At 44.7% G+C, this 14,447-nt stretch overlaps 1 protein-coding gene across 1 annotated transcript in view; it reads left to right on the forward strand.

Moving 5' to 3' along the window:
* The first annotated feature begins 7,629 nt into the window (after positions 1–7,629).
* LOC137382924 (uncharacterized) overlaps positions 7,630–14,447 on the forward strand; it is a 183,871-nt gene continuing 177,053 nt past the window's right edge. Inside the window, exon 1 of the mRNA XM_068055500.1 lies at positions 7,630–7,984. Coding sequence (XP_067911601.1) covers positions 7,630–7,984 — 355 coding nt within the window. The remainder of the gene's footprint in view (positions 7,985–14,447) is intronic.

Raw genomic sequence — 14,447 nt, forward strand, 5'->3', positions numbered from 1 at the left:
TTGAGGTGTCGTATGATTAATGCGGAACAGCTAGAGCAAATTGTTTTTCAGCTCCTATGATAATTCCTCAAGTTCATCTGTGCTCCCATCAGAATGCTTCAGCTCTGCCACACTTTCACTTGAGACCCACCCAAAGTGCAGTAGCTTTGCTTCCTCCCACCCAGTCCCACACTTAGTCTTCCTGCTCCTTTCTTGCTCCCTGGGTCTATGTGACCAATGTTAAATCTGTACAAGCCAGCCGCCTCCTTTCTGGAGGTGGTAGTTGGAAAGTTGTTGCGTGACCATTTCAACATTGTTAAATTGACTGCATGGTATTTTCTTTCTATATTGTTACGACCGAGGTAGGAGGAGTGCGCTGTTTATTCTCGTCCCACTTCTCCACAGGTCACAACATATATTAAAATTTTTTCCCACTTATCAATCCGGTCAATCATCGAATCTTTTTATCCCAGAATAAAACACACCAACCAGGTTTCTTTTAATAAACTACAAAATTATCAGTTTATTACAAAACAAGTCTTAACCAATAATACAGTAAAGCACAGATTGAAATATAAAAGTTCCCATTTGACCTTAGGCCCTTACACGTGCACACACATACACTGTTAACCAAAAAACAGAGATTTACTCTTTAGAGCTATAGTACAAAAAAAGAAAATGTTGGCCAAATACTTGCTAACTCTTGAAGAGAAAAAGAGAAGATATGACAAAATGTCAGATGTCCTATTTTGGATTGGTGTCCCAAATATGTGTAGATAGCTGTCATTGGGATCTTCCTGGAACAGTTCTTGTCAGGCAATGTTGAAGATAAAAACACTGACCCGAAATGTTAACTCTGCTTCTCTTTCCACAGATGCTGCCAGACCTGCTGAGTGATTCCAGCATTTCTTGTTTTTATTTCAGATTTCCAGCATCTGCAGTATTTTGCTTTTATTTTAGTGTTTAATTCACTGCCACTTCTCTTCCAGGAATGCCTACCTTGAAGAAGTTCTGCTCTTCTCTCCGGAATTTTCGTTTGTCTCTTTTACCTTGTTCACCTTCATTGCTTTCTATTTCCGTCCTGGTGTTTGATAAGGTATCTACCAAAACTCGTTTTCACAGCCGCATCTCCTTCCTCAGTGACTGTCTCCGGCTCTGACTTATTCCACGTGGATTCCAACTGCAGTTTCACCCATCATGTTTTGAAACCACCCAGGATCACAGGTATCTCCAAGAAATACAACGTTCCTCGGACTGCTACTCTCGCCGCATCCTGAGATCCACGCTCAGTGCTATGCGCCGCCACATGCACGCACTGGACCTCTCTCTCCAGCAGCACCTTATCTCAAAGCTGTTCTACTCCGCAGTTTCATTTCATCTTACGTCTCATCCAACACATTAACAAAAAACTTTTTTTCTTCCTTTCAGGTGTTAAGGAACGCAAGCTCCAGCAGCTGATGGGGACTAATGCCCCTCCAGATCCTCCCTCCGCTTCACTTCCCTCTGACCCCACCCCTTCTGATCTGACCCCTTGCCGTGTATTCACTATACCCTCTGACCTCCCCCTCTCTGATGCTGAGCGTTCTGTACTCAGCAAAGGTCTCAGTTTCATCCCCTTACGCCCCCACCTCAATGAATTTCGCGCTCGGCATGACGTTGAGCTCTTCTTCCGTTGCCTCCGCCTCCGGGCTCACTTCTTTGACCAGGAGTCCTCCCCCCCCCCCCCCCCCGACCAGCAGACCCATTCACCCGCCTCCAGCATTCTCCCTCTACCTGGACCCCTCCCCCTGGCCTCTTACCCGCTCTTGATCTCTTCATTGAAAACTGTCGGCGAGACATTGGTCGTCTCAATTTCTCTGCCCCCCTCACTCACTCTAACCTGTCCCCCTCTGAACTTGAGGCACTCCGTTCTCTCAGGTCTAACCCCGACATGGCCATCAAACCTGCAGACAAGGGTGGTGCTGTTGTCGTATGGCGTACCGACCTCTACCTTGCAGAAGCTCAACACCAACTCACGGACACTTCTTCCTACCTCCCTCTGGACCATGACCCCACCACCGAACATCAAGCCACCGTCCAAAGGACTGTCACTGACCTCATCTCCTCTGGAGATCTTCCCTCTACAGCTTCCAACCTCATGGTCCCACAACCCCGCACAGCCCGCTTCTACCTCCTTCCCAAAATCCACAAACGGGACTGTCCCGGCAGACCCATTGTGTCAGCCTGCTCCTGCCCCACTGAACTTATTTCTTCATATCTAGACTCTATCTTTTCTCCGCTGGTCCAGTCTCTTCCCACCTACATCCGTGACTCTTCTGACGCCCTACGTCATTTTGACAGTTTCCTGGTCCCAACCGCCTCCTCTTCACTATGGACGTCCAATCGCTCTACACCTCCATCCCCCACCAGGATGGTTTGAGGGCTCTCCGCTTCTTCCTGGAACAGAGGCCCAACCAGTCCCCATCCACCACCACCCTCCTCCGCCTGGCTGAACTTGTTCTCACATTGAACAACTTCTCCTTCAACTCCACTCACTTCCTTCAAGTAAAAGGTGTTGCTATGGGTACCCGCATGGGTCCTAGTTATGCCTGTCTTTTTGTGGGATATGTCGAGCATTCTTTGTTCCAGTCCTACTCAGGCCCCCTCCCCCAACTCTTTTTCCGGTACATTGATGACTGTACCGGTGCCGTTTCCTGCTCCCACCCCGAACTGGAAAACTTTATCAACTTTGCTTCCAATTTCCACCCTTCTCTCACCTTTACATGGTCCATCTCTGACACTTCCCTTCCCTTCCCTTCCTCGACTTCTCTGTCTCCATCTCTGGGGATAGGTTGTCTACTAATATCCATTATAAGCCCACCGACTCCCACAGCTATCTCGACTACACTTCTTCACACCCTACCTCCTGTAAGGACTCCATTCCATTCTCCCAGTTTCTCCGTCTCCGACGCATCTGCTCTGATGATGCTACCTTCCATGGCAGTGCTTCTGATATGACCTTTTTCCTCAACCGAGGATTTCCCCCCACTGTGGTTGACGGGGCCCTCAACCGTGTCCGACCCATTCCCCGCACCTCTACCCTCACCCCTTCCCCTCCCTCCCAGAACCGTGACAGGGTTCCCCTTGTCCTCACTTTTCACCCCACCAGCCTCCATATCCAAAGGATCATCCTCCGCCATTTCCGCCACCTCCAGCGTGATGCCACTACCAGTCGCATCTTCCCCACCCTTCCCCTGTCAGCATTCCGAAGGGATCGTTCCCTCCGCGACACCCTGGTCGACTCCTCCATTACCCCCACCACCTCGTCCCCATCCCAGGGCACCTTCCCCTGCAATCGCAGGAGGTGTAATACCTGCCCATTTACCTCCTCTCTCCTCACTATCCCAGGCCCCAAACACTCCTTTCAGGCGAAGCAGCGATTTACTTGTACTTCTTTCAATGTAGTATACTGTATTCGCTGCTCACAGTGTGGTCTCCTCTACATTGGAGAGACTAAGCGCAGACTGGGTGACCGCTTTGCGGAACACCTCCGCTCAGTCCGCAAGCAGGACCCTGAGCTTCCGGTTGCTTGCCATTTCAACACTCCCCCCTGCTCTCATGCTCACGTCTCTGTCCTGGGATTGCTGCAGTGTTCCAGTGAACATCAACGCAAGCTCGAGGAACAGCATCTCATTTACCGATTAGGCACACTACAGCCTGCCGGACTGAACATTGAGTTCAATAATTTCAGAGCATGACAGCCCCCCATTTTACTTTCATTTTTAGTTATTTTTTCTTTCTTTTTTTTTAACATTCTTTTTTACATTTTTTACAATCTTTTTTTTGCATTTATTTCATTTCATCTTTGTTCAGTTTGCTTACCTACTGTTTTTTTTTCAGGTTTGCACTTGCTGCTGTTCAATATTCAGTGTATTTACACCTAATCTGTACCAATGCTTTGTCTTTCAACATACCATTAACATATTGTTTGCCTTTGCTCTGTGACCTTTTGGTCAGCTATGTGGCCTGGTCCAATCTAGATCTCCTTTGTTATCTCTTGCCCGATCCCCACCTCACTTGCTTATAACCTGTGACTTTTCTAATATTTGTCAGTTCCGATGAAGGGTCACTGACCCGAAACGTTAACGCTGCTTCTCTTTCCACAGATGCTGCCAGACCTGCTGAGTGATTCCAGCATTTCTTGTTTTTATTTCAGATTTCCAGCATCCGCAGTATTTTGCTTTTATTTTAATGTTGAAGATAAGTTTGGGAAGGCCTTCCAGGGAAAATGCAATAACAGGTTTCAGGTAGTTTCTTACACTTGCTTCTCGAGATGGAAAACTGGCGGGCTTTTTCAAAGAGCTGGAACAGACTGAGGTGGGGTTTGCTCCCTTGGCAAGTTTTTTCCAACTGTCCTTTCAACCATTGTCTATATCCCAACTCACTGTTCAAAGCAAAGCCAAAAACAATGTCACAAGAGTCAAGCCTCCTGATGCCTATAAATCTTGACCTGTCACTTCTTTGTAAACATTTTACCCCAAGTCAAAAACAACCCCCGCTGGGTAATTATTTGAAGACTGGTGCCTTCCAGTAATTGCTTACATTCCACACCTCTGTGACCCTTGTTTAAAAAAACAATCCATGGACTCCTTTTCAGTTTTAAAACACACATCTTCAAAATTTAACAAAAGAAGCACTCATAACAATATGCACACTGACAGTGGGGGCCTTGTTAACAGCTGCTTATGAGCACTTATATGCAGTTTTTTTGAATTACGGTGCCCTCTTCCCCCAATATTCTTCCTATCTTGAAGAAACTGACTCCTGGCATTTCTATGCAAACTCACCACCTCCCAGCATCTTACTTCTGTGACCAATTTTTATGTGTAATCCTCAACAGTACCAGGTTGAAGGAGCTCCACAGTACAGAAACCAAAATCAAGCATGGGCTGCTTAAGTTTTAAGGGATGGAAAATCATGAGTAGCTTGTGCCCAATTTAGTGATCTGGACTTTCACCCCACCAAGCTCTTATGTCCCAGCTTTGAAGAGGAAAATCTACTCCCATGTGTTGATGGCTCACTTCATTGTGGAAGCATCACAGCCAAGCTTGATTCTGTCCTCAGAAAAGGTATATAAAAAGACATTCTTATTAGCAGGGAATTTTTATTTTAATTGATCCTTTTTTTGATTACATCTGTTAAGTGCCTTGGGAATTTCTTTTGTGTCAAGGAAGCTATATAAATGTGAGTTATTGTTGAATCACTTGATGGGGATCAGAACAACTACCTGATTTTTCTTCTCTGTTACCTGGGACGGTGTAGCTAATTCTAGATTCAGTTTCCCCAGTTGAGATTGATTGAATTTCACATAAATATTTGAAAGTTGAAATGCCAATTATAAAAAGATGCATGACTTACAAATGGGAATCTCATCTCAGGCTTAGAAAAAAATCCTTTAAGGGACCCTTGCATTTCAGCAGGCTATGCCTCAATAGAAATAATTTGAGAGAAATTAAAAGAGGCTAATGTATTTTTCTGAGCTTACTGAAAACTAATGATGGGTGCATTTGTTAAATAAATGGATGGAATTAAATTTCTCTCCTACTCCCACTGCAATGATTAGCAGCAATTATTGAGCTTGATTCACTAAATTTGTGCCTGCTAGAGTTTTACATGAGATCATCTTTGACAAAAGAAACTGCAGCAAATCCTTGTATTAATGTGGCTGAGGAGCTGACTGTGCTGAATAGGGAATTTTATCTGAGTTCAAAATCGTAAGAACATTTTTTAATATTGTTACAGACAGGTGGGAAATGGTGTGGGTGACTACCACATTTCACCTCTCAACTGACCGCAGATTGTTTTTTAAATAAATAATATTTCAGTCCCTGAGAGTTTTAAGGGTCATACAAACAGACAAACGACAGGTTTAAAAAGAAAGACTAAGTCAAAGTTGGTGGACAATCTTATTAAAATTTCTCAGATGGGAAGTTTTCAAGGTCACCTTTGGAGTCTCTGCCTCGTGATTTAAAAATGTTACAGGCAGGGTCTTAGTCTTGGCTGGAAAGGATGTCTCAGCTTCCTCGCTGGCTGGCTTTCTCTCTTTCTGTCTGAAAAATCTCTTTTTTTTAGAAAAAAACCCTTATCAGGCTGGGTTTTAGTCAGTTGCTGTCCTCCAGTGTGTCCATTCAATGTCTTTGAAAATGGGGCCATTGTTGCATAATGGGGTTGGAATGTAGCTTGTCTCGATAATGTGGTATTTCCCACCTATTAACTTGGCTTTGCATCCGGAGTCACTCTGCGAAGGTCTTTGTCAACCCAATTCTTGAAGATAGGAGCCATTTAACATTAAATGGCCTGGTTAACATTTTAATGTGTCTTCCCCAGTACTAGTAGAAACGTGATGATGAGTTTAGTATCCCAACAGTCATGATGTATATTTGCAGTAGAGGAGGGGTCACCTGACCTCTTACTCCATCTTGTCTGCAGCAAAATGTCCATTTTTTAGAGTTTAATTTTTATAGTTCATAGTTGCTCCAGTTCACTTTAGTTCATTACTGTTCCTTTTGTAAGCGTGACTATCTATTTATCAGAAGGGGCTGGCCACATTAAATTCATCTTGGTGCAACTTCTAGTCTAGTTGAATGTGAAAAAAAAATCAACTCAAGAAATTTAGAAATGAGCTGTGATGCGACAGGATATTTTATAGGTTAATGCCTGGTTAGAAATTTGTTTACTAGGTTTGGTCTTGTTGACCGCTTTGCGGAACACCTCCGCTCAGTCCGCAAGCAGGACCCTGAGCTTCCGGTTGCTTGCCATTTCGACACTCCTCCCTGCTCTCATGCTGACATCTCTATCCTGGGCTTGCTGCAGTGTTCCAGTGAACATCAACACAAGCTTGAGGAACAGCATCTCATTTACCCATTAGGCACACTACAGCCTGCCGGACTGAACATTGAGTTCAGTAATTTCAGAGCACGACGGGCCCCCCATTTTACTTTAATTTTTAGATATTTTTTCTTTTTTACATTTTTTTGTATGTTTATTTTATTTAATCTTAGTTTGTTCAGTTTGCTTACCCACTGTTTTTTTCATGTTTTTATGTTCAATTTTCAGTCCGTTAACACCCTATCCGTACTAATGCTTTGTCTTTCAACACACTATTAACATATTGTTTGCCTTTGCTCCATGACCTTCTGGTCAGCTATTCTGTGGCCTTGTCCAATCTACACCTTCTCCTTTGTTATCTCTTGCCCCACCCCCTGCTATACTTGCTTATAACCTTTGACATTTCTAATATTTGCCAGTTCTGAAGGGTCACTGACCTGAAATGTTAATTCTGCTTCTCTCTCCACAGATGCTGCCAGACCTGCTGAGTATTTCCAACATTTCTTGTTTTATTTGCAATTTTTTTCTATGTTATCGGTACTACATGAGTGCAAGTTGTTGTTTGGTGGCATCTGGCGTACGGTGTCAGTCCTACCAGCCCATCGAAAAGAGGGTTTGCAACATCTTAAACTCTGTGAGGGTATGAGGTGGCTAGCGCGTGCACGCACCCACCCTGTCCATATGACGCGCGCGCCCCTACGGCGGGTCGGTGCGCGCACGCACCCTAAGCTACGCTGCGTGCGCACCTCTTTAACCGTAGTGATGTTCGGACCGGGACCTTGAATGTGCCCGATGGCCAGCAGCATCGATACCGTTATTACCCCGACTGACCAGAGGATCCTGCAGGACTGTCACGAGCTCCACAACAACTGGCAGCACGGTAACTGCGGCGGGGAACATCGTCCGGTCTCTGCCCACCTCCACCCGGCTGATCACATCGCCCGCCCCGGTCTGCCCATCCTCACACCAACTCCCTGCGCTCTGAGCGCTGCAACTGGTGGCAACACCACCGCCACTGACCGCAAGGCGGCAGAGGGGATCAACATGACATGGGGATGTGGGCAGAGGGGCAAGGCACATGAGTTGGGAACAGAGATGATGGGCGGCAGTGAAGACAAGATGGCAATAGCTAGGACAGGTGAGGAAAATTCACTCTGCAGCACATATCACAGATGTATCAGCTGTGGCTTAGTGCTTTCGTCTCTAAGTATAAGACTCACTCCAGGAACCTGAGCACAAAATTTAGGCTGACACACCAAGTGCAGCACTGAGGGAGTGCTGCACTGTAGGAGGTTCTGTCTTTCAGTTGAGACTTTAAATCAAGGCCCCATCTGCCCTCTCAGGTAGACTTAAAAGGTCCCATGGTGCTATTCGAAGAGAGCAGGGAGGTTCTCCCTAGTGTCCAGGCCAATATTTATCCCTCAACCACCATCACTAAAATAGATGATATCACATTGCTGTTTGTACGACCTTCCTGGGTGCAAATTGGCTGCAATGTTTCTTACATTGCAACAGTGACTACACTTCAAAAGTACTTCATTGCATTTTAGGACATCCTGAGGTCTAGAAAGTTGCTATATAAATGCAAGTGTTTCGTTTTGAGATATATTGAAATTAATAGGAACATTATATATGGCCAATGAGGTTCAAAGCTGTGTGAGTCTGTAGGGACATGAAGATAAAGGTTGGGCAGCCCTACTTTATAGTGCTAGTAAATGAACTTGTGCTCGTCTTAGGCCTATAACAAACCAATTTGGAACTGAGTATTAAAGACAGGGAGTGGAAACTTGGCGGTGAAGGAATGGTTGGGATCTGGGTCAGATAGCCAGATACGAGCAGCAGGCTCATGTTAACCAAGCAAAGATTTACCAAACACCCTGGCTTTGTAAGAGTTGGGCAGGTTTTGGTGTATTTTTACTTGATAGGTGTGATTTTATTTCCTTCTGGTGTTCATTTATCTGATTTATATTTGGATTGTCTATTTTTGGGTTATGTGCATAAGTACTTTATGGCAAGGGTGTGTTAGAACAATGCTGTCCTATACAAATCACTGACCACGCACAGGTGGCTTCACTGCCACTGTTCTAGCCACATGCACTAATTTTCGATGAAAACATGTCCTTCACGTGAACAGTTTATTTATTTATTAGAGATACAGCACTGAAACAGGCCCTTCGGCCCACCGAGTCTGTGCCGACCAACAACCACCCATTTATACTAACCCTACAGTAATCCCATATTTCCTTTCACCTTCCTACACTAGGGGCAATTTACAACGGCCAATTTACCTATCACCTGCAAGTCTTTGGATGTTACTTAACAAACATCTATTGCCATTCAGTGCAAAACTTTGTGGTCTTTCTCTTTCTCTGAAGGTTGGATTTCAGCCATGAATTAACACAAACACCACGTCTCAGTGCAGCTTCTAGGTTTCTGTCCAGCAGTTGTAGAGACTGCATTGACTTCATCAGAGTTACTGCTGAGAATGTTGACTCACACAATGAAACCCATCCCCGCTCTCCATTCAGATTTGTCCCCCTACAGGTCCCACCACTGCTCTCCAGCCAGATCCACCCCCACCTACAGACCCCACTGCCTCTGTCCAGATCCACCCTCCCCAGCTCTCCTTCGACCTGCCACCCCTCTCCCTCCAGACCCTGCCCTCCAGCAGATCAGCCTCTGCTCTCCATTCAGAATGCAGTTGGATGCTGTTTGCCCTTTCCCATGATGCGCCCTTTGGGAGCTGCTCATTACTAGTTAGGCTTGTTTTCTTAGATAATCAGATAATTGCATAGAATGTATAGCACAGAAACAGGCCTTTCAGTCCAATTGATCTATACCAGTATTTATGCTCCACATTAACCTCCTTCCACCCTATTTCATCTAAACCAGTCAGCATATCCTATTCCCTTTTTTTATTTTGTCACCAGATGTGGGCATCGCTGGCCAGGCCAGCATTTATTACCCATCCCTGATTGCCATTGAGAAGGTGGTGGTGAGCCACCATCTTGAACTGCTGCAGTCCATGTGGGGAAGGTACACCCACAGTGCTGTTAGGAAGGGAGTTCCAGGATTTTGATCCAGCGACAGTGAAGGAACGGTGATATAGTTCTAAGTCAGGATGGTTTGTGGCTTGGATGGGATCTTGCAGGTGGCTGTGTTCCCATGCATCTGCTGCCCTTGTCCTAGGTGGTAGAGGTCGAGGGTTTGAAAGCTGCTGTTGAAGGAGCCTTGGTGAGTTGCTGCAGTGTTTCTTGTAGATGGTACACACTGCTGCCACTGTGCATCGGTGATGGAGAGAGTGAAAGTTGAAGCTGGTGGATGGGGTGCTTTGTCCTGGGCTGCTTTGTCCTGGATGGTGTCGAGCTTCTTGAATGTTATTGGAGCTGCACCCATCCAGGCAAGTGGAGATTATTCCATCACACTCCTTTCTTGTGCCTTGTAGATGGTGGACAGGTTTTGGAGAGTCAGGAGGTAAGATACGCGCTGCAGAATTCCCAACCTCTAACCTGCTCTTGTAGCCACAGTACTTATATGGCTGTTCCAGTTCAGTTTCTGGTCAATGGTAACTCCCAGGATGTTGATAGTAGGGGATTCACTGATGGTAATTCCATTGAATGTCAAGGGGAGATGGTTGGATTCTCTCTTGTTGGAGATGGTTATTGCCTGGCACTTGTGTGTCACGAATGTAACTTGCCACTTATCAGCCCAAGCCTGAATGTTGTCCAGATCTTGCTGCATATGGGCATGGACTGCTTTAGTATCTGAGGAGTCGCAAATGGTGCTGTACATTGTGCAATCATCAGCGAACATCCACACTTCTGACCTTGTGATGGAGGGAAGATCATTGATGAAGCAGCTGAAGATGGTTGGACCCAGGACACAACCCTAAGGAACTCTTGCAGTGATATCCTGGAGCTGAGATGATTGACCTCCAACAATCACAACCATCTTCCTTTGTGCTAGGTACGACTCTAACCGGTGGAAAGTTTTCCCGATTCACGTTGACTCCAGTTTGGCTTGGGCTCCTTGATGCCACACTCAGTCAAATGCTGCCTTGATGTCAAGGGCAGTCACTCACACTTCACCTCTGGAGTTCAGCTCTTTTGTCCCTGTTTGGACAAAGGCTGTAGTGAGCTCAGGAGCTGAGTGGCCTTGGCAGAACCAAACTGAGCAGGTTATTACTGAGTAAGTGCCGCTTGATAGCGCTGTGATGACACCTTCCATCACTTTGATGATTGAGCATAGACTGATGGGGCAATAATTGACCGGATTGGATTTGTCCTGCTTTTTGTGGACAGGACATACCTGGGCAATTTTCCACATTGTCGGGTAGATGCCAGTGTTGTAGCTGTACTGGAACAGCTTGGCTAGGTGTGTGGCTAGTTCTGGAGCATGAGTCTTCAGTTCTATTGCCAGAATGTTGTCAGGATCCATAGCCTTTGCTGTATCCAGTACCTTCAGCTGTTTCTTGATATCCCGAGGAGTGAATTGAATTGGCTGAAGACAGGTATCTGTGATGCTGGGGACCTCAGGAGAAGGCTGAGATGGATCATCCACTTGGCACTTCTGGCTGAAGATGGACGCAAATGCTTCAGCCTTGTCTTTTGCACTGATGAGCTGGGCTCCTGCATCTTTGAGGATGGGCATATTTATGAGGGCCTCCTCTTCCTGTTAGTTGTTTAATTGTCCACCACCATTCACAACTGGATGTGGCAGGACTCATGTACTTATCTAGCTTCCCCTTAAATGTATCTGTGCTATTTGCCTTCGCTATTCTATGCTTTTGCTGGCCTGGAGCAGTTATTCCAATTAGTGGAGCTGATCACGATGACAGCCCTTCCCTCCATACAATGTAGCTGGTGTTTCCATGGTGTTGATGGTTGGAAGGAGGTCAAAATAACAGATGATGGCCTTCATGGAGCAAATTGATTTGATGAGCTTCAGGGTGCAAATGGGAAGCAACTGCGGAGGAAGCGTGGGTAGGGTTTGGAGAAGGGAAGGACTGACATTGGGCAGCAAAAGGGAAACAGCAAACAAGGGGGTAACCTTAATTGTAGAGACAAAGAAGTCCATGAGCTGCTCACATTCCCAGCTAGGTACAAGTGCCTGGTGACGTATTGTATTGGTGCTAGAGAGAGTAATTTTTAACAAGTTTTTATTATAATTGAGGGAGCTGATTACTCTAGGACCATCCCTATAATGGAAGTCCTCCTCTTTAACACCATCTCTTCAGTTTCCTTGCCCACCATCTCCATCCTAACCTCGACACTGAATGTGAGGTGTTCATGAACTTTTTTTTCCCTATCTTTAATATTCAATCCCAAATGGGTTTGTTACAATTTCAAGATGATCACAAGTTTTCATTCTGTTACAGGCCATTTTAACAAATAACTAAAGGCAGTAAAGCAGGCATAATGATCAAAAATACTCGCACACTTTTTGTCTTACCATTTTGCCAACAAGTGTACACAAAGGTTAAAGTTCAGGTACATATGCTGGGTGACGATGAATAGAGATCACATGTACAATGATGGTGTCTATTACTCATTTTTTATTTACTCATCCAAAATATAACTAGCCACATTTGGAATCCCAATTAGTCACAAGTGGCTGGTGGCAAACGTATTAGACAAGACAGTACTAGAGAGAGTAATTTTCAACACATTGTTGTAATTGAGGGAGCCCATTATTCCAGGATCATCCCTATAATGATTCTGAAGCCCTCATCTTTAACACCATCTCTTTGGAATTTCCTTGCCCACCATCTCCATCCTAACCTCTGACACTGAATGTGAGGAGCTCATGGACTTCTTTGTCTCTACAATCAAGGTTATCCCCTTGTTTGTTGCATCCGCTGTGCCTTCTCTTCTGCTCCCCTGCCCTGCCCTTCTTCAAACCCCTGGCCATACTTTCTCCTCAGTTGCTTCTTATCTGTCGCTCCAATCTCACTAAACCAGTTTTCTTTAAGAAGGTCATGACGTGTTCCCTTGACCCTCTTCCAAGCAGCTCCAGACTGCCCAATTCCCTGTTTTCTTGTTTGCCAATAACATCAACTCCCCTGATGCTATTCCATTCCTTTCAAAACTTCCATCATTCCCCACACTAAAAAAAAAGTTACCATTGTCCCTTACATTTTCTTAAACTATCTCCAACCTACTCTTTCTTTGCAAAGTCCTAAGCTCCAAGGCTGTTTCTCACCAATTCTCTGTTTACATTTCCCTTTTTTTCAGTTTTTCCCATATAGTTTCTGACTCACCCACAGCACTAGGTCTATCCTGGTCAAGGTGAAAGTCTGCAATGATATCTTTTGTAACTGTAGGTGCTGTCTTTTCTTGTCTTCCTTGACTCTCTTTGTATTCAAAAATGTTAACCCCCATATTGTCCTTCACTGTCCTGCTTTCATGGTCCATTTTTGTATCCTCATGCTCTCTTAGTTCGAATTGAACTTATCCTAACACAACCACTTCACCACCTTGAATAGCTTCTTCTTCCATACTTCTTTGTACCTTAGAGGTCCAGACATAGGTTCAACTCAGTATTGTTTAAGATTTAGTTTATTAATAAATAGTTAATTTATTGACCTTTAAAGATACCTGGTTTGGTGTGTTCACACAGCATATGTACCTTCAGCTTGTGGATATCACTAACAAAACAGGTTTAAGAACACACTGATGATACCCAACAGTGATTCCACTGTTGTCCCATCTATCTGATTGCTCAACAGCAAATAAGTGAAAATTTCCTTCAGCTCAATATCAGCAAAACTAAAGCAATCTCCTTTGCTTCACGTCAGCACCCATCTTCTGATTCCAGCTCCATTAACTTAGCCCAGTTGCCACTGCAAGGTGAACTGATGATATACAATGTTAGCTTTCTGCTCAATGTTGAAAATTGCTTACCCCATAGCCAGTCAGTTGGTATGTGTGTCTTTGTCTACCTTTATCTCTCTCCCCCTCCAGAGCTTAAAGACGGAACCGCTGATTAATATGTTGCGACCGAGATGGGAGTAATGCACTGTCAGTTCAGTCCCATGACTCAACCGATCACAGCATATTATTAAAGTTTTCTTAATTCTTTTTCAGCCCCAAGTTTTTTTTATTTCTTGTTCCTGCCCAAGTTTTTTTGTTTCTAACTGGATTCTAGCCAATTCCACTGCATCACTCTCTGATTTACTATCTTCCTCCTCTTCTTCCTCCAATTTTAAATGTTGGACTATTACATCAAATATCTCTGCTTTTTAGCACCTGATTTCAACTCTAACCCCAATTTCACTGCAAAATCTTTTAATTTATTCTTAGTTAAAATTGTCAAGTTACTGAGGGGCACATTCTCCTTTCCCAGAAACTCTGCAGCAACTGCTGATGCCATTTTGATGGTACAGCCTTTACCCTATTATACAAGATACCTGGTTCCTTTTATTTTTTTTCCCAATTATTACTCCCCTTATAATTCACGTAATTGGCGTTGGATTTGGATCCTGGACAATCGAGCCCCCAATGTTGCGACCAACTGTCAATTCAGTCCCATTACTCCACAGGTCACAGCATATTATTAAAGTTTCCCACCTACCTGAAATTAGCCAAATTAAACACTTTATT

The sequence above is a fragment of the Heterodontus francisci genome, chromosome 23 (genome assembly GCF_036365525.1).
Source record: "Heterodontus francisci isolate sHetFra1 chromosome 23, sHetFra1.hap1, whole genome shotgun sequence".
Classification (NCBI taxonomy): Eukaryota; Metazoa; Chordata; class Chondrichthyes; order Heterodontiformes; family Heterodontidae; genus Heterodontus; species Heterodontus francisci.